The sequence below is a fragment of the Salvelinus namaycush genome, chromosome 21, assembly GCF_016432855.1.
Source record: "Salvelinus namaycush isolate Seneca chromosome 21, SaNama_1.0, whole genome shotgun sequence".
In the NCBI taxonomy this organism is placed as follows: domain Eukaryota; kingdom Metazoa; phylum Chordata; class Actinopteri; order Salmoniformes; family Salmonidae; genus Salvelinus; species Salvelinus namaycush.
The window spans coordinates 53262275-53284200 of NC_052327.1; the positions used below are offsets into that span (position 1 = coordinate 53262275).

Genomic DNA, 21926 nt, shown 5'->3' on the forward strand with positions numbered 1-21926 from the left:
TTCTTAAAATAAGGTGGTGATCCTAACTGACCTAAGACAGGAAATTTTCTACGAGGATTAAATGTCAGGAATTGTGAAAAACTGAGTTTAAATGTATTTGGCTGAGGTGTATGTAAACTTCTGACTTCAACTGTATATTGTTTGGATGAAAGTTTGCAGATCTGAGTAAATCGTTATTTGGTTCCATACTGTATGTGTGTCAAGAACATTCAAGCAAACGTATTGTGTCGTGTTTGGTATAGCGTACTAAGCAAACGTATTGTGTCGTGTTTGGTATAGCGTACTAAGCAAACGTATTGTGTCGTGTTTGGTATAGCGTACTAAGCAAACGTATTGTGTCGTGTTTGGTATAGCGTACTAAGCAAACGTATTGTGTCGTGTTTGGTATAGCGTACTAAGCAAACGTATTGTGTCGTGTTTGGTATAGCGTACTAAGCAAACGTATTGTGTCGTGTTTGGTATAGCGTACTAAGCAAACGTATTGTGTCGTGTTTGGTATAGCGTACTAAGCAAACGTACCGCTAGTTTTGAACCTAAAACAGAAACATTGCAGAAATATTTAAGAGTTCACCACTTACTGTTTTTAATTCAAACTACACATATAATAGTGAGATTATAAAAGCAGTCATTATTGAAGTTACTGACAGCGTAAGGTCAACATGAGATGAAATCAGTGGAAAAAAGAGACAGTAAGTCCAAGTCAGCAGAGTCCCGTACGCCATCTTCTACCCTTTACACCCTACTCAGCTGCCTTGTTTACATATATACTATAGTTGAAGGAACTGTACTGGGAATGACAGTATGTTTCAGGTCAGCATGATAGAGTGAAACAGGTATTTGAGAGCTCTGTGTCCAGAGCAGGTCAAGACAGAGTGTCACAATGAAACCCCCCCCCCCCCCCCCCTTCTCTAGTCAGATCAGGTCTTGGACGGAGTGTCGCAGTGAAACCCGTCACCCTAGCCTCTCTAGTCTGAGTCAAGCCCAGGCGGGGTGTCACACTGAACCCCCCCTTTCCACTCTTCAGTTGTGGTTCTGTTGGGGTATGAAGGGCATCTTCAGGGCCCCGGCGCTGGTCTGCTCGGGCCAGAAGGGTGACTCGTGTTGCAGGGGCGTACGACGGGGGAAGAAGGTGTGATGGAAGTCATAGTTGAGCAGACAGCTGAGGGACGCCATGTAGATGTCTGCGAAACGAGACAGGCGACGGGAGAAGTAGGTGGGGTTGTGGTACGTCCGGAACAGACTCCCAAACTGGCCGTTGAAGATGTCCTTTGTCTGCGATCTGTTGTATGACGAAAGATGTACATTATTGTTAGTGCTTGTTTTGCATGTTAAAGAGAAATATCTGTAAAAAGAGAGAAAGAAAGTTGTACACTAATTATCCTCTCAAACATTTAATGGGTACAGCCACCTATAGGAAACTATGGGTAAGACTTTATTTGAAGGGAAGCTACATAAAGAAACTCAGAAAACATTCATTACCCAGACATAAAACCTTCCTATAGGAAATGATTATGTACTGCTTATGAGTGTCGGTTATGAATGTGTTACGAAGTCCTTATGTACTATAGGTGCCCTTCAAAGAAAGTGTTGCCAACATATCTTAACAAAAATCTAATTTTATTTGTCACATACACGTGTTTAGCAGATGTTATTGCGGGTGTAGCGAAATGCTTGTGTTTCTAGCTCCAACAGTGCAGTAATATCTAACAATATAGCATATAACAACTAACAATATAGCATATAACAACTAACAATATAGCATATAACAACTAACAATATAGCATATAACAACTAACAATATAGCATATAACAACTAACAATATAGCATATAACAACTAACAATATAGCATATAACAACTAACAATATAGCATATAACAACTAACAATATAGCATATAACAACTAACAATATAGCATATAACAACTAACAATATAGCATATAACAACTCTTTTAGCAAATAAGAGGACGCATCATAAATGAGATGAGATTCTTTCATAAGCTCTTCCCCAATGGTACCTCATGGCTTCTCTCTCTTCGATCCACTCCTGGACGACAGCTTGAGAAGCTGGATCTCTGTGGACCTGGAAGGGAGGGAGGAGAGAATGTATGCTGTACATACTGAGACTACATGTCTGTGGTGCTGGGAAGGAGGGAGGAGAGAATGTATGCTGTACATACTGAGACTACATGTCTGCGGTGCTGGGAAGGAGGGAGGAGAGAATGTATGCTGTACATACTGAGACTACATGTCTGCGGTGCTGGGAAGGAGGGAGGAGAGAATGTATGCTGTACATACTGAGACTACATGTCTGTGGTGCTGGGAAGGAGGGAGGAGAGAATGTATGCTGTACATACTGAGACTACATGTCTGCGGTGCTGGGAAGGAGGGAGGAGAGAATGTATGCTGTACATACTGAGACTACATGTCTGCGGTGCTGGGAAGGAGGGAGGAGAGAATGTATGCTGTACATACTGAGACTACATGTCTGCGGTGCTGGGAAGGAGGGAGGAGAGAATGTATGCTGTACATACTGAGACTACATGTCTGCGGTGCTGGGAAGGAGGGAGGAGAGAATGTATGCTGTACATACTGAGACTACATGTCTGTGGTGCTGGGAAGGAGCGAGGAGAGAATGTATGCTGTACATACTGAGACTACATGTCTGCGGTGCTGGGAAGGAGGGAGGAGAGAATGTATGCTGTACATACTGAGACTACATGTCTGTGGTGCTGGGAAGGAGGGAGGAGAGAATGTATGCTGTACATACTGAGACTACATGTCTGCGGTGCTGGGAAGGAGGGAGGAGAGAATGTATGCTGTACATGTCTGTGGTGCTGGGAAGGAGGGAGGAGAGAATGTATGCTGTACATACTGAGACTACATGTCTGTGGTGCTGGGAAGGAGGGAGGAGAGAATGTATGCTGTACATACTGAGACTACATGTCTGCGGTGCTGGGAAGGAGGGAGGAGAGAATGTATGCTGTACATACTGAGACTACATGTCTGTGGTGCTGGGAAGGAGGGAGGAGAGAATGTATGCTGTACATACTGAGACTACATGTCTGCGGTGCTGGGAAGGAGGGAGGAGAGAATGTATGCTGTACATACTGAGACTACATGTCTGTGGTGCTGGGAAGGAGGGAGGAGAGAATGTATGCTGTACATACTGAGACTACATGTCTGTGGTGCTGGGAAGGAGGGAGGAGAGAATGTATGCTGTACATACTGAGACTACATGTCTGTGGTGCTGGGAAGGAGGGAGGAAAGTAGATGCTCTTTAGGTTCATAGCTGTAGACATAGAGCTACCAGACAGACAGACAGTGAGACAGACAGACACCCCCACCTACCTGCATGTGTTCTATCAGCCCAGTCAGACCCTGTAACCAGGTCATCAGGTGAACACATTCCTCAGTGTTCATGATCTTGATCTCTTTCCTCAGCTCAGGGATGATGGCGCCAGTCCTCCAGCCGTGCTTCAGGGTCAGGTCCTACACACCCACATAATACATATGGATTTATACAGCCTTTTTCTCAAACCTGAGGAGTCGATAAACCACTGAACAACTCAAATACCTCTGTTTCCGTAACAGGCCAGCCAATCATGCGCTGACCTTTTTTTTTTTTTTTAAACGCTACTTAACTTAAACCTATATATTAATAATCTGACCGTGTCGTTTCTATGATGGTGTGAACATTTTCTATGATCATTTTAAATACTAACCAATGCAGTGTAAAAGCAATGGATTGACTTACAGCCAGGTCACTGTAGATGTGATCTCCAAAGTACAACACCTTGGACCCCCTCCAGCCAGTCAGTCTCAGGAACTCATAGAGGTTTCCCTGCAGAACAAAGAAACAGTCAGTTATTCCCTAGTCTGTATGACAGAGCTACAACTCTAGAACAGTAGTTCTCAACATTTTTTGGTTACTTTACCACCGACTACATTGTGCTCCATCCTGTACTTGGTGTCCTTGGACCCCTGAAGTACCTCCTCTTCTGCATTCTACTAGTAAGCCTATAGTCTAATGTGTCTTCTCAAGAACGACCTGTGAATAGACCAAGTACACCAGGGGTCCAAGTACCACAGGGGTCCAAGTACATCAGGGGTCCTAGTACACCAGGGGTCCAAGTACCACAGGGATCCTAGTACATCAGGGGTCCTAGTACACCAGGGGTCCTAATACATCAGGGGTCCTAGTACATCAGGGGTTCAAGTACCACATGGGTCTTAGTACACCAGGGGTCCTAATACACCAGGGGTCCTAGTACATCAGGGGTTCAAGTACCATATGGGTCTTAGTACACCAGGGGTCTTAGTACACCAGGGGTCCTAGTACACCAGGGGTCCTAGTACATCAGGGGTCCTAGTACACCAGGGGTCCTAGTACACAAGGGATCCTAGTACCACAGGGGTCCAAGTACATCAGGGGTCCAAGTACATCAGGGGTCCAAGTACCACAGGGGTCCTAATACACAATGGGTCCAAGTACCACAGGGGTCCTAGTACACCAGGGGTCCTAATACACCAGGAGTTCAAGTACCACAGGGGTCCTAGTACACCAGGGGTCCTAATACACCAGGGGTCCTAATACACCAGGGGTCCTAGTACATCAGGAGTCCAAGTACACCAGGGGTCCTAATACACCAGGGGTTCAAGTACCACAGGGGTCCTAGTACACCAGGGGTCCAAATACCACAGGGGTCAAGTACCACAGGGGTCCAAGTACCACAGGGGTCCAAGTACACCAGGGGTCCTAATACACCAGGGGTCCAAGTATCACAGGGGTCCTAGTACACCAGGGGTCCTAATACACCAGGGGTTCAAGTACCACAGGGGTCCTAGTACACCAGGGGTCCAAGTACACCAGGGGTCCTAATACACCAGGGGTTAAAGTACAACAGGGGTCCTAGTACACCAGGGGTCCTAGTACACCAGGGGTCCTAATACACCAGGGGTCCAAGTACATCAGGGGTCCACGTACCACAGGGGTCCTAATACACCAGGGGTCCAAGTACCACAGGGGTCCTAGTACACCAGGGGTTCTATTACACCAGGGGTCCTAGTACACCAGGGGTCCAAGTACCACAGGGGTTCAAGTACCACAGGGGTTCAAGTACACCAGGGGTCCAAGTACCACAGGGGTCCAAGTACCACAGGGGTCCTAGTACACCAGGGGTCCTAGTACACCAGGGGTCCTAGTACACCAGGGGTCCTAATACACCAGGGGTTCAAGTACCACAGGGGTTCAAGTACACCAGGGGTCCTAATACACCAGGGGTCCTAGTACACCAGGGGTCCTAACACACCAGGGGTCCTAACACACCAGGGGTCCTAATAAACCAGGGGTTCAAGAACCACAGGGGTCCTAGTACACCAGGGGTCCTAGTACACCAGGGGTCCTAGTACACCAGGGGTCCAAGTACCACAGGCGTCAAGTACCACAGGGGTCAAGTACCACAGGGGTCCTAGTACACCAGGGGTCCTAATACACCAGGGGTTCAAGTACCACAGGGGTCCTAGTACACCAGGGGTCCTAATACACCAGGGGTCCTAATACACCAGGGGTCCTAGTACATCAGGAGTCCAAGTACACCAGGGGTCCTAATACACCAGGGGTTCAAGTACCACAGGGGTCCTAGTACACCAGGGGTCCTAGTACACCAGGGGTCCAAATACCACAGGGGTCAAGTACCACAGGGGTCCAAGTACCACAGGGGTCCAAGTACACCAGGGGTCCTAATACACCAGGGGTCCAAGTATCACAGGGGTCCTAGTACACCAGGGGTCCTAATACACCAGGGGTTCAAGTACCACAGGGGTCCTAGTACACCAGGGGTCCAAGTACACCAGGGGTCCTAATACACCAGGGGTTAAAGTACAACAGGGGTCCTAGTACACCAGGGGTCCTAGTACACCAGGGGTCCTAATACACCAGGGGTCCAAGTACATCAGGGGTCCACGTACCACAGGGGTCCTAATACACCAGGGGTCCAAGTACCACAGGGGTCCTAGTACACCAGGGGTCCTATTACACCAGGGGTCCTAGTACACCAGGGGTCCAAGTACCACAGGGGTTCAAGTACCACAGGGGTTCAAGTACACCAGGGGTCCAAGTACCACAGGGGTCCAAGTACCACAGGGGTCCTAGTACACCAGGGGTCCTAGTACACCAGGGGTCCTAGTACACCAGGGGTCCTAATACACCAGGGGTTCAAGTACCACAGGGGTTCAAGTACACCAGGGGTCCTAATACACCAGGGGTCCTAGTACACCAGGGGTCCTAACACACCAGGGGTCCTAATAAACCAGGGGTTCAAGAACCACAGGGGTCCTAGTACACCAGGGGTCCTAGTACACCAGGGGTCCTAGTACACCAGGGGTCCAAGTACCACAGGCGTCAAGTACCACAGGGGTCAAGTACCACAGGGGTCCTAGTACACCAGGGGTCCTAATACACCAGGGGTTCAAGTACCACAGGGGTCCTAGTACACCAGGGGTCCAAGTACAGCAGGGGTCCTAATACACCAGGGGTTCAAGTACCACAGGGGTCCTAGTACACCAGGGGTCCTAGTACACCAGGGGTCCTAATACACCAGGGGTCCTAGTACACCAGGGGTCCTAGTACACCAGGGGGTCCTAAAACACCAGGGGTCCTAGTACATCAGGGGTTCAAGTACCACATGGGTCTTAGTACACCAGGGGTCCTAATACACCAGGGATCCTAGTACATCAGGGGTTCAAGTACCACATGGGTCTTAGTACACCAGGGGTCCTAATACACCAGGGGTCATAATACACCAGGGGTGCTAGTACACCAGGGGTCCTAATACAGCAGGGGTCCTAATACACCAGGGGTCCTAGTACATCAGGGGTCCAAGTACATCAGGGGTCCTAATACACCAGGGGCCCAAGTACCACAGGGGTCCAAGTACCACAGGGGTCCAAGTACACCAGAGGTTCAAGAACCACAGGGGTCCTAGTACACCAGAGGTCCTAATACACCAGGGGTCCTAGTACATCAGGGGTCCAAGTACACCAGGGGTCCTAATACACCAGGGGTTCAAGTACCACAGGTGTCCTAGTACACCAGGGGTCCTAGTACACCAGGGGTCCTAATACACCAGGGGTCCTAATACACCAGGGGTTCAAGTACCACAGGGGTCCTAGTACACCAGGGGTCCTAGTACACCAGGGATCCTAATAGACCAGGGGTCCTAATACACCAGGTGTCCTAGTACACCAGGGGTCCAAGTACCACAGGGGTCCAAGTACCACAGGGGTTCAAGTACACCAGGGGTCCTAATACACCATGGGTACGAGTACCACAGGGGTCCTAGTACACCAGGGGTCCTAATACACCAGGGGTTCAAGTACCACAGGGGTCTTAGTACACCAGGGGTCCTAATACACCAGGGGTCCTAGTACATCAGGAGTCCAAGTACACCAGGGGTCCTAATACACCAGGGGTTCAAGAACCACAGGGGTCCTAGTACACCAGGTGTCCTATTACACAAGGGATCCTAGTACACCATGGGTCCAAGTACCACAGGGGTCCAAGTACACCAGGGGTTCAAGTACCACAGGGGTCCTAGTACACCAGGTGTCCTATTACACAAGGGATCCTAGTACACCATGGGTCCAAGTACCACAGGGGTCCAAGTACACCAGGGGTCCTAATACACCAGGGGTTCAAGTACCACAGGGGTCCTAGTACACCAGGGGTCCTAATACACCAGGGGTCCTAGTACATCAGGAGTCCAAGTACACCAGGGGTCCTAATACACCAGGGGTCCAAGTACCACAGGGGTCCTAGTACACCAGGGGTCCTAATACACCAGGGGTTCAAGTACCACAGGGGTCCTAGTACACCAGGGGTCCAAGTACACCAGGGGTCCTAATACACCAGGGGTTCAAGTACCACAGGGGTCCTAGTACAACAGGGGTCCTAGTACACCAGGGGTCCTAGTACACCAGGGGTCCTAGTACACCAGGGGTCCAAGTACATCAGGGGTCCAAGTACATCAGGGGTCCACGTACCACAGGGGTCCTAATACACCAGGGGTACAAGTACCACAGGGGTCCTAGTACACCAGGTGTCCTATTACACCAGGGGTCCTAGTACACCAGGGGTCCAAGTACACCAGGGGTCCAAGTACCACAGGGGTCAAGTACACCAGGGGTCCTAATACACCATGGGTCCAAGTACCACAGGGGTCCTAGTACACCAGGGGTCCTAATACACCAGGGGTTCAAGTACCACAGGGGTCCTAGTACACCAGGGGTCCTAATACACCAGGGGTCCTAGTACATCAGGAGTCCAAGTACACCAGGGGTCCTAATACATCAGGGGTTCAAGAACCACAGGGGTCCTAGTACATCAGGGGTCCAAGTACACCAGGGGCTCAAGTACCACAGGGGTCCTAGTACACCAGGGGTCCTAGTACACCAGGGGTCCTAATACACCAGGGGTCCTAATACACCAGGGGTCCTAATACACCAGGGGTCCTAATATACCAGGTATCCTAGTACACCAGGGGTCCTAATACACCAGGGGTCCTAGTACACCAGGGGTCCTAGTACACCAGGGGTCCTAATACACCAGGGGTTCAAGTACCACAGGGGTCCTAGTACACCAGGGGTCCTAATACACCAGGGGTCCTAGTACATCAGGAGTCCAAGTACACCAGGGGTCCTAATACATCAGGGGTTCAAGAACCACAGGGGTCCCAGTACATCAGGGGTCCTAGTACACCAGGGGTTCAAGTACCACAGGGGTCCTAGTACACCAGGAGTCCTAGTACACCAGGGGTCCTAGTACACCAGGGGTCCTAATACACCAGGGGTCCTAATACACCAGGGGTCCTAATATACCAGGTATCCTAGTACACCAGGGGTCCTAATACACCAGGGGTCCTAGTACACCAGGGGTCCTAGTACACCAGGGGTCCTAATACACCAGGGGTCCTAATACACCAGGGGTCCTAGTACATCAGGGGTCCAAGTACACCAGGGGTCCTAATACACCAGGGGCCCAAGTACCACAGGGGTCCTAGTACACCAGGGGTCCTAATAAATCAGGGGTTCAAGTACCACATGGGTCTTAGTACACCAGGGGTCCTAATACACCAGGGGTCCTAGTACATCAGGGGTTCAAGTACCACATGGGTCTTAGTACACCAGGGGTCCTAGTACACCATGGGTCCGAGTACCACAGGGGTCCTAGTACACCAGGGGTCCTAATACACCAGGGGTTCAAGTACCACAGGGGTCTTAGTACACCAGGGGTCCTAATACACCAGGGGTCCTAGTACATCAGGAGTCCAAGTACACCAGGGGTCCTAATACACCAGGGGTTCAAGAACCACAGGGGTCCTAGTACACCAGGGGTCCTAGTACACCAGGGGTCCTAGTACACCAGGGGTCCAAGTATCACAGGGGTCCAAGTACACCAGGGGTCCTAATACACCAGGGGTCCAAGTACCACAGGGGTCCTAGTACACCAGGTGTCCTATTACACAAGGGATCCTAGTACACCATGGGTCCAAGTACCACAGGGGTCCAAGTACACCAGGGGTTCAAGTACCACAGGGGTCCTAGTACACCAGGTGTCCTATTACACAAGGGATCCTAGTACACCATGGGTCCAAGTACCACAGGGGTCCAAGTACACCAGGGGTCCTAATACACCAGGGGTTCAAGTACCACAGGGGTCCTAGTACACCAGGGGTCCTAATACACCAGGGGTCCTAGTACATCAGGAGTCCAAGTACACCAGGGGTCCTAATACACCAGGGGTCCAAGTACCACAGGGGTCCTAGTACACCAGGGGTCCTAATACACCAGGGGTTCAAGTACCACAGGGGTCCTAGTACACCAGGGGTTCAAGTACACCAGGGGTCCTAATACACCAGGGGTTCAAGTACCACAGGGGTCCTAGTACATCAGGGGTCCTAGTACACCAGGGGTCCTAGTACACCAGGGGTCCTAGTACACCAGGGGTCCAAGTACATCAGGGGTCCAAGTACATCAGGGGTCCACGTACCACAGGGGTCCTAATACACCAGGGGTACAAGTACCACAGGGGTCCTAGTACACCAGGTGTCCTATTACACCAGGGGTCCTAGTACACCAGGGGTCCAAGTACACCAGGGGTCCAAGTACCACAGGGGTCAAGTACACCAGGGGTCCTAATACACCATGGGTCCAAGTACCACAGGGGTCCTAGTACACCAGGGGTCCTAATACACCAGGGGTTCAAGTACCACAGGGGTCCTAGTACACCAGGGGTCCTAATACACCAGGGGTCCTAGTACATCAGGAGTCCAAGTACACCAGGGGTCCTAATACATCAGGGGTTCAAGAACCACAGGGGTCCTAGTACATCAGGGGTCCTAGTACACCAGGGGTTCAAGTACCACAGGGGTCCTAGTACACCAGGGGTCCTAGTACACCAGGGGTCCTAATACACCAGGGGTCCTAATACACCAGGGGTCCTAATATACCAGGTATCCTAGTACACCAGGGGTCCTAATACACCAGGGGTCCTAGTACACCAGGGGTCCTAGTACACCAGGGGTCCTAATACACCAGGGGTTCAAGTACCACAGGGGTCCTAGTACACCAGGGGTCCTAATACACCAGGGGTCCTAGTACATCAGGAGTCCTAGTACACCAGGGGTCCTAATACACCAGGGGTCCTAGTACATCAGGAGTCCAAGTACACCAGGGGTCCTAATACATCAGGGGTTCAAGAACCACAGGGGTCCTAGTACATCAGGGGTCCTAGTACACCAGGGGTTCAAGTACCACAGGGGTCCTAGTACACCAGGGGTCCTAGTACACCAGGGGTCCTAGTACACCAGGGGTCCTAATACACCAGGGGTCCTAATACACCAGGGGTCCTAATATACCAGGTATCCTAGTACACCAGGGGTCCTAATACACCAGGGGTCCTAGTACACCAGGGGTCCTAGTACACCAGGGGTCCTAATACACCAGGGGTTCAAGTACACCAGGGGTCCTAATACACCAGGGGCCCAAGTACCACAGGGGTCCTAGTACACCAGGGGTCCTAATAAATCAGGGGTTCAAGTACCACATGGGTCTTAGTACACCAGGGGTCCTAATACACCAGGGGTCCTAGTACATCAGGGGTTCAAGTACCACATGGGTCTTAGTACACCAGGGGTCCTAGTACATCGGGGGTCCAAGTACACCAGGGGTCCTAGTACACCAGGGGTCCTAGTACCACAGGGATCCTAGTACACAAGGGATCCTGGTACACCAGGGGTCCAAGTACCACAGGGGTCCAAGTACATCAGGGGTCCAAGTACCACAGGGGTCAAGTACCACAGGGGTCCAAGTACACCAGGGGTCCTAATACACCAGGGGTCCAAGTACCACAGGGGTCCTAGTACACCAGGGGTCCTAATACACCAGGGGTTCAAGTACCACAGGGGTCCTAGTACACCAGGGGTCCAAGTACACCAGGGGTCCTAATACACCAGGGGTCCTAATACACCAGGGGTTCAAGTACCACAGGGGTCCTAGTACAACAGGGGTCCTAGTACAACAGGGGTCCTAGTACACCAGGGGACCTAGTACCACAGGGATCCTAGTACACAAGGGATCCTAGTACACCAGGGGTCCACGTACCACAGGGGTCCTAATACACCAGGGGTTCAAGTACCACAGGGGTGCTAGTACACCAGGTGTCCTATTACACCAGGGGTCCTAGTACACCAGGGGTTCAAGTACCACAGGGGTCAAGTACCACAGGGGTCAAGTACACTAGGGGTCCTAATACACCATGGGTCCAAGTACCACAGGGGTCCTAGTACACCAGGGGTGCTAATACACCAGGGGTTCAAGTACCACAGGGGTCCTAGTACACCAGGGGTCCTAATACACCAGGGGTCCTAGTACATCAGGAGTCCAAGTACACCAGGGGTCCTAATACACCAGGGGTCCAAGTACCACAGGGGTCCTAATACACCATGGGTTCAAGTACCACAGGGGTCCTAGTACACCAGGGGACCTAGTACCACAGGGATCCTAGTACACAAGGGATCCTAGTACACCAGGGGTCCAAGTACCACAGGGGTCCAAGTACATCAGGGGTCCAAGTACCACAGGGGTTCTTATACACCAGGGGTACAAGTACCACAGGGGTCCTAGTACACCAGGGGTCCTAATACACCAGGGGTTCAAGTACCACAGGGGTCCTAGTACACCAGGGGTCCTAATACACCAGGGGTCCTAGTACATCAGGAGTCCAAGTACACCAGGGGTCCTAATACACCAGGGGTTCAAGTACCACATGGGTCCTAGTACACCAGGGGTGCAAGAACCACAGGGGTCAAGTACCACAGGGGTCCAAGTACACCAGGGGTCCTAATACACCAGGGGTCCAAGTACCACAGGGGTCCTAGTACACCAGGGGTCCTAATACACCAGGGGTTCAAGTACCATTGGGGTCCTAGTACACCAGGGGTCCAAGTACACCAGGGGTCCTAATACACCAGGGGTTCAAGTACCACAGGGGTCCTAGTACAACAGGGGTCCTAGTACACCAGGGGTCCTAGTACACCAGGGGTCCTAATACACCTGGGGTTCAAGTACCACAGGGGTCCTAGTACAACAGGGGTCCTAGTACACCAGGGGTCCTAGTACACCAGGGGTCCTAATACACCAGGGGTCCTAGTACCACAGGGGTCCAAGTACACCAGGGGTCCTAGTACACCAGGGGTCCTAGTACACCAGGGGTCCTAATACACCAGGTGTCCTAGTACATCAGGGGTTTAAGTACCACAGGGGTCCTAGTACACCAAGGGTCCTAGTACACCAGGGGTCCTAGTACACCAGGGGTCCTAAAACACCAGGGGTCCTAGTACATCAGGGGTTCAAGTACCACATGGGTCTTAGTACACCAGGGGTCCTAATACACCAGGGGTCCTAGTACATCAGGGGTTCAAGTACCACATGGGTCTTAGTACACCAGGGGTCCTAGTACATCAGGGGTCCAATTACACCAGGGGTCCTAGTACACCAGGGGTCCTAGTACCACAGGGATCCTAGTACACAAGGGATCCTAGTACACCAGGGGTCCAAGTACCACAGGGGTCCAAGTACATCAGGGGTCCAAGTACATCAGGGGTCCAAGTACCACAGGGGTTCTTATACACCAGGGGTACAAATACCACAGGGGTCCTAGTACACCAGGGGTCCTAATACACCAGGGGTCCTAATACACCAGGGGTTCAAGTACCACAGTGGTCCTAGTACACCAGGGGTCCTAATACACCAGGGGTCCTAGTACATCAGGAGTCCAAGTACACCAGGGGTCCTAATACACCAGGGGTTCAAGTACACCAGGGGTCCTAGTACACCAGGGGTCCAAGTACCACAGGGGTCAAGTACCACAGGGGTCCAAGTACACCAGGGGTCCTAATACACCAGGGGTCCTAATACACCAGGGGTCCAAGTACCACAGGGGTCCTAGTACACCAGGAGTTCAAGTACCACAGGGGTCCTAGTACACCAGGGGTTCAAGTACCACAGGGTTTCAAGTACCACAGGGGTCCTAGTACCACAGGGGTCCTAGTACACCAGGGGTCCAAGTACCACAGGAGTCCAAGTACCACAGGGGTCCAAGTACATCAGGGGTCCACGTACCACAGGGGTCCTAATACACCAGGGGTTCAAGTACCACAGGGGTCCTAGTACACCAGGTGTCCTATTACACCAGGGGTCCTAGTACACCAGGGGTTCAAGTACCACAGGGGTCAAGTACCACAGGGGTCAAGTACACCAGGGGTCCTAATACACCAGGGGTCCTAATATACCAGGGGTCCTAATACACCAGGGGTCCTAATACACCAGGGGTCCTAGTACACCAGGGGTCCTAGTACACCAGGGGTCCTAATACACCAGGGGTCCTAATACACCAGGGGTCCTAGTACATCAGGGGTCCAAGTACACCAGGGGTCCTAATACACCAGGGGCCCAAGTACCACAGGGGTCCTAGTACACCAGGGGTCCTAATACACCAGGGGTTCAAGTACCACAGGGGTCCTAGTACACCAGAGGTCCTAATACACCAGGGGTCCTAGTACACCAGGGGTCCTAATACACCAGGGGTTCAAGTACCACAGGGGTCCTAGTACACCAGGGGTCCTAATACACCAGGGGTCCTAGTACACCAGGGGTCCTAATACACCAGGGGTCCTAATACACCAGGGGTCCTAATACACCAGGGGTCCTAATACACCAGGGGTCCTAGTAGAAAGACTGCTCTAGAACCATTGTCCATATACCTGTTTATAGATCTTCCCCTTCTCCAGCTTGTGAATCCTGTCCCAATGCAGCACCCCTTTATCTGTCACTCGCCTGAAGGGCCTAGGAAGGACAGGGAAAGACAAACGTCAGAACACACAGTGGAGGTCAAATGAACATGACAAACAAACGTCAGAACACACAGTGGAGGTCAACTGGACATGACAAACAAACGTCAAAATATATTCAGTGGAGGTCAACTGGACATGACAAACAAACGTCAGAATATATTCAGTGGAGGTCAACTGAACATGACAAATAAAGGTCAGAATATATTCAGTGGAGGTCAACTGGACATGACAAACAAACGTCAGAATATATTCAGTGGAGGTCAACTGGACATGACAAACAAACGTCAGAATATATTCAGTGGAGGTCAACTGGACATGACAAACAAACGTCAGAATATATTCAGTGGAGGTCAACTGGACATGACAAACAAATGTCAGAATATATTCAGTGGAGGTCAACTGGACATGACAAACGTCAGAATATATTCAGTGGAGATCAACTGGACATGACAAACAAACGTCAGAATATATTCAGTGGAGGTCAACTGGACATGACAAACAAACGTCAGAATATATTCAGTGGAGATCAACTGGACATGACAAACAAACGTCAGAATATATTCAGTGGAGATCAACTGGACATGACAAACAAACGTCAGAATATATTCAGTGGAGATCAACTGGACATGACAAACGTCAGAATATATTCAGTGGAGATCAACTGGACATGACAAACGTCAGAATATATTCAGTGGAGATCAACTGGACATGACAAACAAACGTCAGAATATATTCAGTGGAGGACAACTGGACATGACAAACAAACGTCAGAATATATTCAGTGGAGGACAACTGGACATGACAAATAAAGGATGGGTAGTGGTGAAGCTTCCACCACATTGACCAGTGCAAGGACAAACGGAAGGGCTGGGGAGTGAATATGAGACGCTTACTTTCTCCTGTCGTTGAAGAAGCCAGGTTTGTCGGCCTGTACGATGACAATGTCAAACAGATCTCTCCAGTCCTTCCCCACGATGTAGTTCATTCCCCGATCCCTGGGAATAGTCCAGTCATTTATCACGCCGTTATCCAGAGCGACTTACAAATCAGTCACACAACAGAAACAACACTCTGCCGTAGAGCGGCCTGTATCCACAGTATCTGCAAACTCATCATGTGGGTACTTTCAAACATTTTCTATTTTTTAATCAAAGTAATTCTTCATGCTGCTATCATTGTCAGGGTTGATGATTAAAGCTAGTGGAACAATGTAACCATCACAGTGCTGTGAAAACCCTCTCTAGCAGCATATTATACCTTGATACAGTGGGGAGAACAAGTATTTGATACACTGCTGATTTTGCAGGTTTTCCTACTTACAAAGCATGTAGAGGTCTGCAATTTTTTATCATAGGTACACTTCAACTGTGAGAGACGGAATCTAAAACAAAAATCCAGAAAATCACATTGTATGATTTTTAAGTAATTAAGTTGCATTTTATTGCATGACATAAGTATTTGATACATCAGAAAAGCAGAACTTAATATTTGGTACAGAAACCTTTGTTTGCAATTACAGAGATCATACGTTTCCTGTAGTTCTTGACCAGGTTTGCACACACTGCAGCAGGGATTTTGGCCCACTCCTCCATACAGACCTTCTCCAGATCCTTCAGGTTTAGGGGCTGTCGCTGGGCAATACGGACTTTCAGCTCCCTCCAAAGATTTTCTATTGGGTTCAGGTCTGGAGACTGGCTAGGCCACTAGCCAGAGATGCTTCTTACGGAGCCACTCCTTAGTTGCCCTGGCTGTGTGTTTCGGGTCGTTGTCATGCTGGAAGACCCAGGCACGACCCATCTTCAATGCTCTTACTGAGGGAAGGAGGTTGTTGGTCAAGATCTCGCGATACATGGCCCCATCCATCCTCCCCTCAATACGGTGCAGTCGTCCTTACCCCTTTGCAGAAAAGCATCCCCAAAGAATGATGTTTCCACCTCCATGCTTCACGGTTGGGATGGTGTTCTTGGGGTTGTACTCATCCTTCTTCTTCCTCCAAACACGGCGAGTGGAGTTTAGACCAAAAAGCTCTATGTTTGTCTCATCAGACCACATGACCTTCTCCCATTCCTCCTCTGGATCATCCAGATGGTCATTGGCAAACTTCAGACGGGCCTGGACATGCGCTGGCTTGAGCAGGGGGACCTTGCGTGCGCTGCAGGAGTTTAACCCATGATGGCGTAGTGTGTAACTAATGGTTTTCTTTGAGACTGTGGTCCCAGCTCTCTTCAGGTCATTGACCAGGTCCTGCCGTGTAGTTCTGGGCTGATCCCTCATCTTCCTCATGATCATTGATGCCCCACGAGGTGAGATCTTGCATGGAGCCCCAGACTGAGGGTGATTGACCGTCATCTTCAACTTCTTCCATTTTCTAATAATTGCGCCAACAGTTGTTGCCTTCTCACCAAGCTGCTTGCCTATTGTCCTGCAGCCCATCCCAGCCTTGTGCAGGTCTACAATTTTACCCCTGATGTCCTTACACAGCTCTCTGGTCTTGGCCATTGTGGAGAGGTTGGAGTCTGTTTGATTGAGTGTGTGGACAGGTGTCTTTTATACAGGTAACAAGTTCAAACAGGTGCAGTTAATACAGGTAATAAGTGGAGAACAGGAGGGCTTCTTAAAGAAAAACTAACAGGTCTGTGAGAGCCGGAATTCTTACTGGTTGGTAGGTGATCAAATACTTATGTCATGCAATAAAATGCAAATTAATTACTTAAAAATCATACAATGTGATTTTCTGGATTTTTGTTTTAGATTCCGTCTCTCACAGTTGAAGTGTACCTATGATAAAAATGACAGACCTCTACATGCTTTGTAAGTAGGAAAACCTGAAAAATCGGCAGTGTATCAAATACTTGTTCTCCCCACTGTATACTAACAGTATAGTTTAGAATTGTATTAACTTTTGTGGTGAACTGTCAGCACAGAGATACTGTATGTTAGAGATACTCACACACAGAGATACTGTATGCCAGAGACACTCAGACACAGAGATACTGTATGCCAGAGACACTCACACACAGAGATACTGTATGCCAGAGACACTCACACAGAGAGATACTGTATACCAGAGACACTCACACACAGAGATCCTGTATGCCAGACACACTCACACAGAGAGATGCGTCGGAGACACTCACACAGAGAGATGCGTCGGAGACACTCACACACAGAGAGATGCGTCGGAGACACTCACACAGAGAGATACTGTATACCAGAGACACTCACACAGAGAGATACTGTATACCAGAGACACTCACACAGAGAGATACTGTATACCAGAGACACTCACACACAGAGATGCATCGGAGACACTCACACACAGAGATGCATCGGAGACACTCACACACAGAGATGCGTCGGAGACACTCACACACAGAGATGCGTCGGAGACACTCACACACAGAGATGCGTCGGAGACACTCACACAGAGAGATGCGTCGGAGACACTCACACAGAGAGATGCGTCAGAGACACCCACACAGAAAGATGCGTCGGAGACACTCACACAGAGAGATGCGTCGGAGACACTCACACAGAGAGATGCGTCGGAGACACTCACACACAGAGATGCGTCGGAGACACTCACACACAGAGATACTGTATGTTAGAGACACTCACACACAGAGATGCATCAGAGACACTCACACACAGAGATGCATCAGAGACACTCACACACAGAGATGCGTCAGAGACACTCACACACAGAGATGCATCAGAGACACTCACACACAGAGATGCGTCAGAGACACTCACACACAGAGATGCGTCGGAGACACTCACACACAGAGATGCATCAGAGACACTCACACACAGAGATGCGTCGGAGACACTCACACAAAGTCAAAGGGGCTGTTAGTGATGAGGAACATCTTCTTTCCATCCTCATAAAGCTTCTTCAACACAGCATGAGTCTGTTCTCCATAGGAAATATAGTTCTCTGCAGACAGACAGACAGACAGACAGAGAGAGAGAGAGAGAGAGAGATTTGTATGGTTTAATTCACATGCTTTGGCAATGTCAACATATATTTCTCCCATACCAATAAAGCCCCTTAAATTGAAATTGAAATTGAAATTGAATTGAGAGAGAGAGAGAGAGAGAGAGAGAGAGAGAGAGAGAGAGAGAGCGAGAGCGAGCGAGAGAGAGCGAGCGAGAGAGAGAGCGAGAGAGCGAGAGAGAGAGAGAGCGAGAGAGAGAGAGAGAGAGAGAGGAGGGAGAGTGAGAGAGCGAGAGAGAGGGGGGGAGAGAGCGAGAGAGAGAGAGAGAGAGCGAGAGAGAGAGAGAGAGGAGGGAGAGCGAGAGAGCGAGAGAGAGAGGGGGGAGAGAGAGAGAGCGAGAGAAAGAGAGGGGAGGAAAGAGAGAGAGGAGACAGGGGGAGAGAGAGAGAGGGGAGGAAAGAGAGAGAGGAGAGAGGATGGAGAGCGAGAGAGAGAGCGAGAGAGCGAGAAAGAGAAGAGCGAGAGAGGAGGGAGAGAGAGGATGGAGAGCGAGAGAGAGAGCGAGAAAGAGAAGAGAGAGAGAGGAGAGAGGATGGAGAGCGAGAGCGAGAGAGCGAGAAAGAGAAGAGAGAGAGAGGAGGGAGAGAGAGGATGGAGAGCGAGAGAGAGAGCGAGAGAGCGAGAAAGAGAAGAGAGAGAGGAGGAGAGAGGATGGAGAGCGAGAGAGAGAGCGAGAAAGAGAAGAGAGAGAGAGGAGGGAGAGAGAGGATGGAGAGCGAGAGAGAGAGCGAGCGAGAAAGAGAAGAGAGAGAGGAGGGAGAGAGAGGGGAGAGAGCGAAAGAGAGAGGAGAGAGCGAGAAAGAGAAGAGAGAGAGAGGAGGGAGAGAGCGAAAGAGAGAGGAGAGAGAGAGAAAGAGAAGAGAGAGAGAGGAGGGAGAGAGAGGGGAGAGAGCGAAAGAGAGAGGAGAGAGCGAGAAAGAGAAGAGAGAGAGAGGAGGGAGAGAGAGGGGAGAGAGCGAAAGAGAGAGGAGAGAGCGAGAAAGAGAAGAGAGAGAGAGGAGGGAGAGAGAGGGGAGAGAGCGAAAGAGAGAGGGGAGAGAGCGAAAGAGAGAGGAGAGAGCGAGAAAGAGAAGAGAGAGAGAGGAGGGAGAGAGAGGGGAGAGAGCGAAAGAGAGAGGAGAGAGAGAGGAGGGAGAGAGAGGGGAGAGAGCGAAAGAGAGAGGAGAGAGCGAGAAAGAGAAGAGAGAGAGGAGGGAGAGAGCGAAAGAGAGAGGAGAGAGCGAGAAAGAGAAGAGAGAGAGAGGAGGGAGAGAGAGGAGAGAGAGCGAAAGAGAGAGGAGAGAGCAAAAGAGAGAGGAGAGAGCGATTGCTATTGTGGACAGAAAAACATTACTTCTAGGGAGAAGGATAATAATGTCTCCTAGTAATCTGTTTGAAGATATGAGACAGAACAACGACAACGGCCTTGATGTAATACTCTTATCGTTCACACACAGAGATAATCTGTAAAGATATTACATGATACATTAGACACTCCCTTCACTCCCTTCCCCTATTATCACACACAGATCCTTGTTGTCCTTACCGATATCTGCCTCCACAGCCCGATACATAATACCCTTGACATGAACATCTCCTATCGCTTCCTGTTAGACAGAGAGGCGGAGACATTACAATGGCTGAAATTTGTGACAGGAAATGAATTGTTTCTTTTGACAATATATCATGTTACAAACGACGTTCCATATGGGAGAAGGAAGAGTGCAGAACGATAAACAATTCCTGTTCCTCCATATCAAAAGTATTTGGAAAACTTTGTAAAAGTACCTAGTGGACAAAGTGTACTAACACAGTGCGCTAACACAGTGCGCTAACACAGTGCGCTAACACAGTGCGCTGTTCACCGGACGTGCTACCTTGTCCCGGACGTGCTGTTTTCGACTCTCTCTCTCTACCGCACCTGTTGTCTCTAATTCTGAATGATCGGCTATGAAAAGCCAACTGATATTTACTCCTGACGTGCTGACCTGTTGCACCCTCTACAACCACTGTGATTATTATTATTTGACCCTGCTGATCATCTATAAACGTTTGAACATCTTGGCCATGTTCTGTTATAATCTCCACCTGGCACAGCCAGAAGAGGACTGGCCACCCCTCAGAGCCTGGTTCCTCTCTAGGTGTCTTCCTAGGTTGCCGGGAGTTTTTCCTAGCCACTGGACTTCTACACCTGCATTGCTTGCTGTTTGGGGTTTTAGGCTGGGTTTCTGTACAGCACTTTGAGATATCAGCTGATGTAAGAAGCGCTATATAAATACATTTGATTGATTGATTGATTGTCACCTTGGAAAACTACAAAACTAAAGACAAAGACACAAAAAAAGTAACAAAATCAAGAATAGGATTTGAGCTGAATGTCCCACACAGTTTCTTTGGCATTAACAAACAGCCTTAATGTGACTGGTGTGCTCTACTCAATACAAATGAAAGCCTCTTAAAGGTTGGTAGTTGCTACGTAGATGAGACTACAACTTTACACCAACATCTCCTGAATGGGGGTGTGTGTGTATGTGTGTGTGTGTGTGTGTGTGTGTGTGTCTGCTCACACGTGTGCATGTCTGTGTGTGTGTCTTGCCCTGTGCTTCATGATTTAACTAATGCACCAGGACAAAGTTTCACACTGACAGAGACAGGCAGAGTAAATGAACAACCCCACTGGGATGAAGGAGCCTCTGAACAATGACTCACAGAAAGGCAAGGGAGTGAAAGGAGAGACACAGACAGGCAAGGGAGAGAAAGGAGAGACACAGACAGGCAAGGGAGAGAAAGGAGAGACACAGACAGGCAAGGGAGAGAAAGGAGAGACACAGACAGGCAAGGGAGAGAAAGGAGAGACACAGACAGGCAAGGGAGAGAAAGGAGAGACACAGACAGGCAAGGGAGAGAAAGGAGAGACACAGACAGGCAAGGGAGAGAAAGGAGAGACACAGACAGGCAAGGGAGAGAAAGGAGAGACACAGACAGGCAAGGGAGTGAAAGGAGAGACACAGACAGGCAAGGGAGAGAAAGGAGAGACACAGACAGGCAAGGGAGTGAAAGGAGAGACACAGACATGCAAGGGAGTGAAAGGAGAGACACAGACAGGCAAGGGAGTGAAAGGAGAGACACAGACAGGCAAGGGAGTGAAAGGAGAGACACAGACAGGCAAGGGAGAGAAAGGAGAGACACAGACAGGCAAGGGAGAGAAAGGAGAGACAGACAGGCAAAGGAGTGAAAGGAGAGACACAGACAGGCAAGGGAGTGAAAGGAGAGACACAGACAGGCAAGGGAGAGAAAGGAGAGACACAGACATGCAAGGGAGTGAAAGGAGAGACACAGACAGGCAAGGGAGTGAAAGGAGAGACACAGACAGGCAAGGGAGTGAAAGGAGAGACACAGACATGCAAGGGAGTGAAAGGAGAGACACAGACAGGCAAGGGAGTGAAAGGAGAGACACAGACATGCAAGGGAGTGAAAGGAGAGGCACAGACAGGCAAGGGAGTGAAAGGAGAGACACAGACAGGCAAGGGAGTGAAAGGA

General features: G+C 49.9%; 1 protein-coding gene across 1 annotated transcript in view; it reads right to left on the bottom strand.

Annotated features, from left to right (window-relative positions):
• Positions 1-917: 917 nt before the first annotated feature.
• Positions 918-21926, bottom strand: part of LOC120066788 (5'-nucleotidase domain-containing protein 3-like) — a 47456-nt gene continuing 26447 nt past the window's right edge. The window contains exons 6-13 of the mRNA XM_039018258.1: positions 19933-19993; positions 18244-18346; positions 15303-15404; positions 14320-14401; positions 3756-3842; positions 3350-3490; positions 2017-2081; positions 918-1279 (exon numbers count right to left, since the gene is read on the bottom strand). Of these exons, the coding sequence (XP_038874186.1) occupies positions 1021-1279; positions 2017-2081; positions 3350-3490; positions 3756-3842; positions 14320-14401; positions 15303-15404; positions 18244-18346; positions 19933-19993 (900 nt within the window). The 3' untranslated portion in view covers positions 918-1020. The remainder of the gene's footprint in view (positions 1280-2016; positions 2082-3349; positions 3491-3755; positions 3843-14319; positions 14402-15302; positions 15405-18243; positions 18347-19932; positions 19994-21926) is intronic.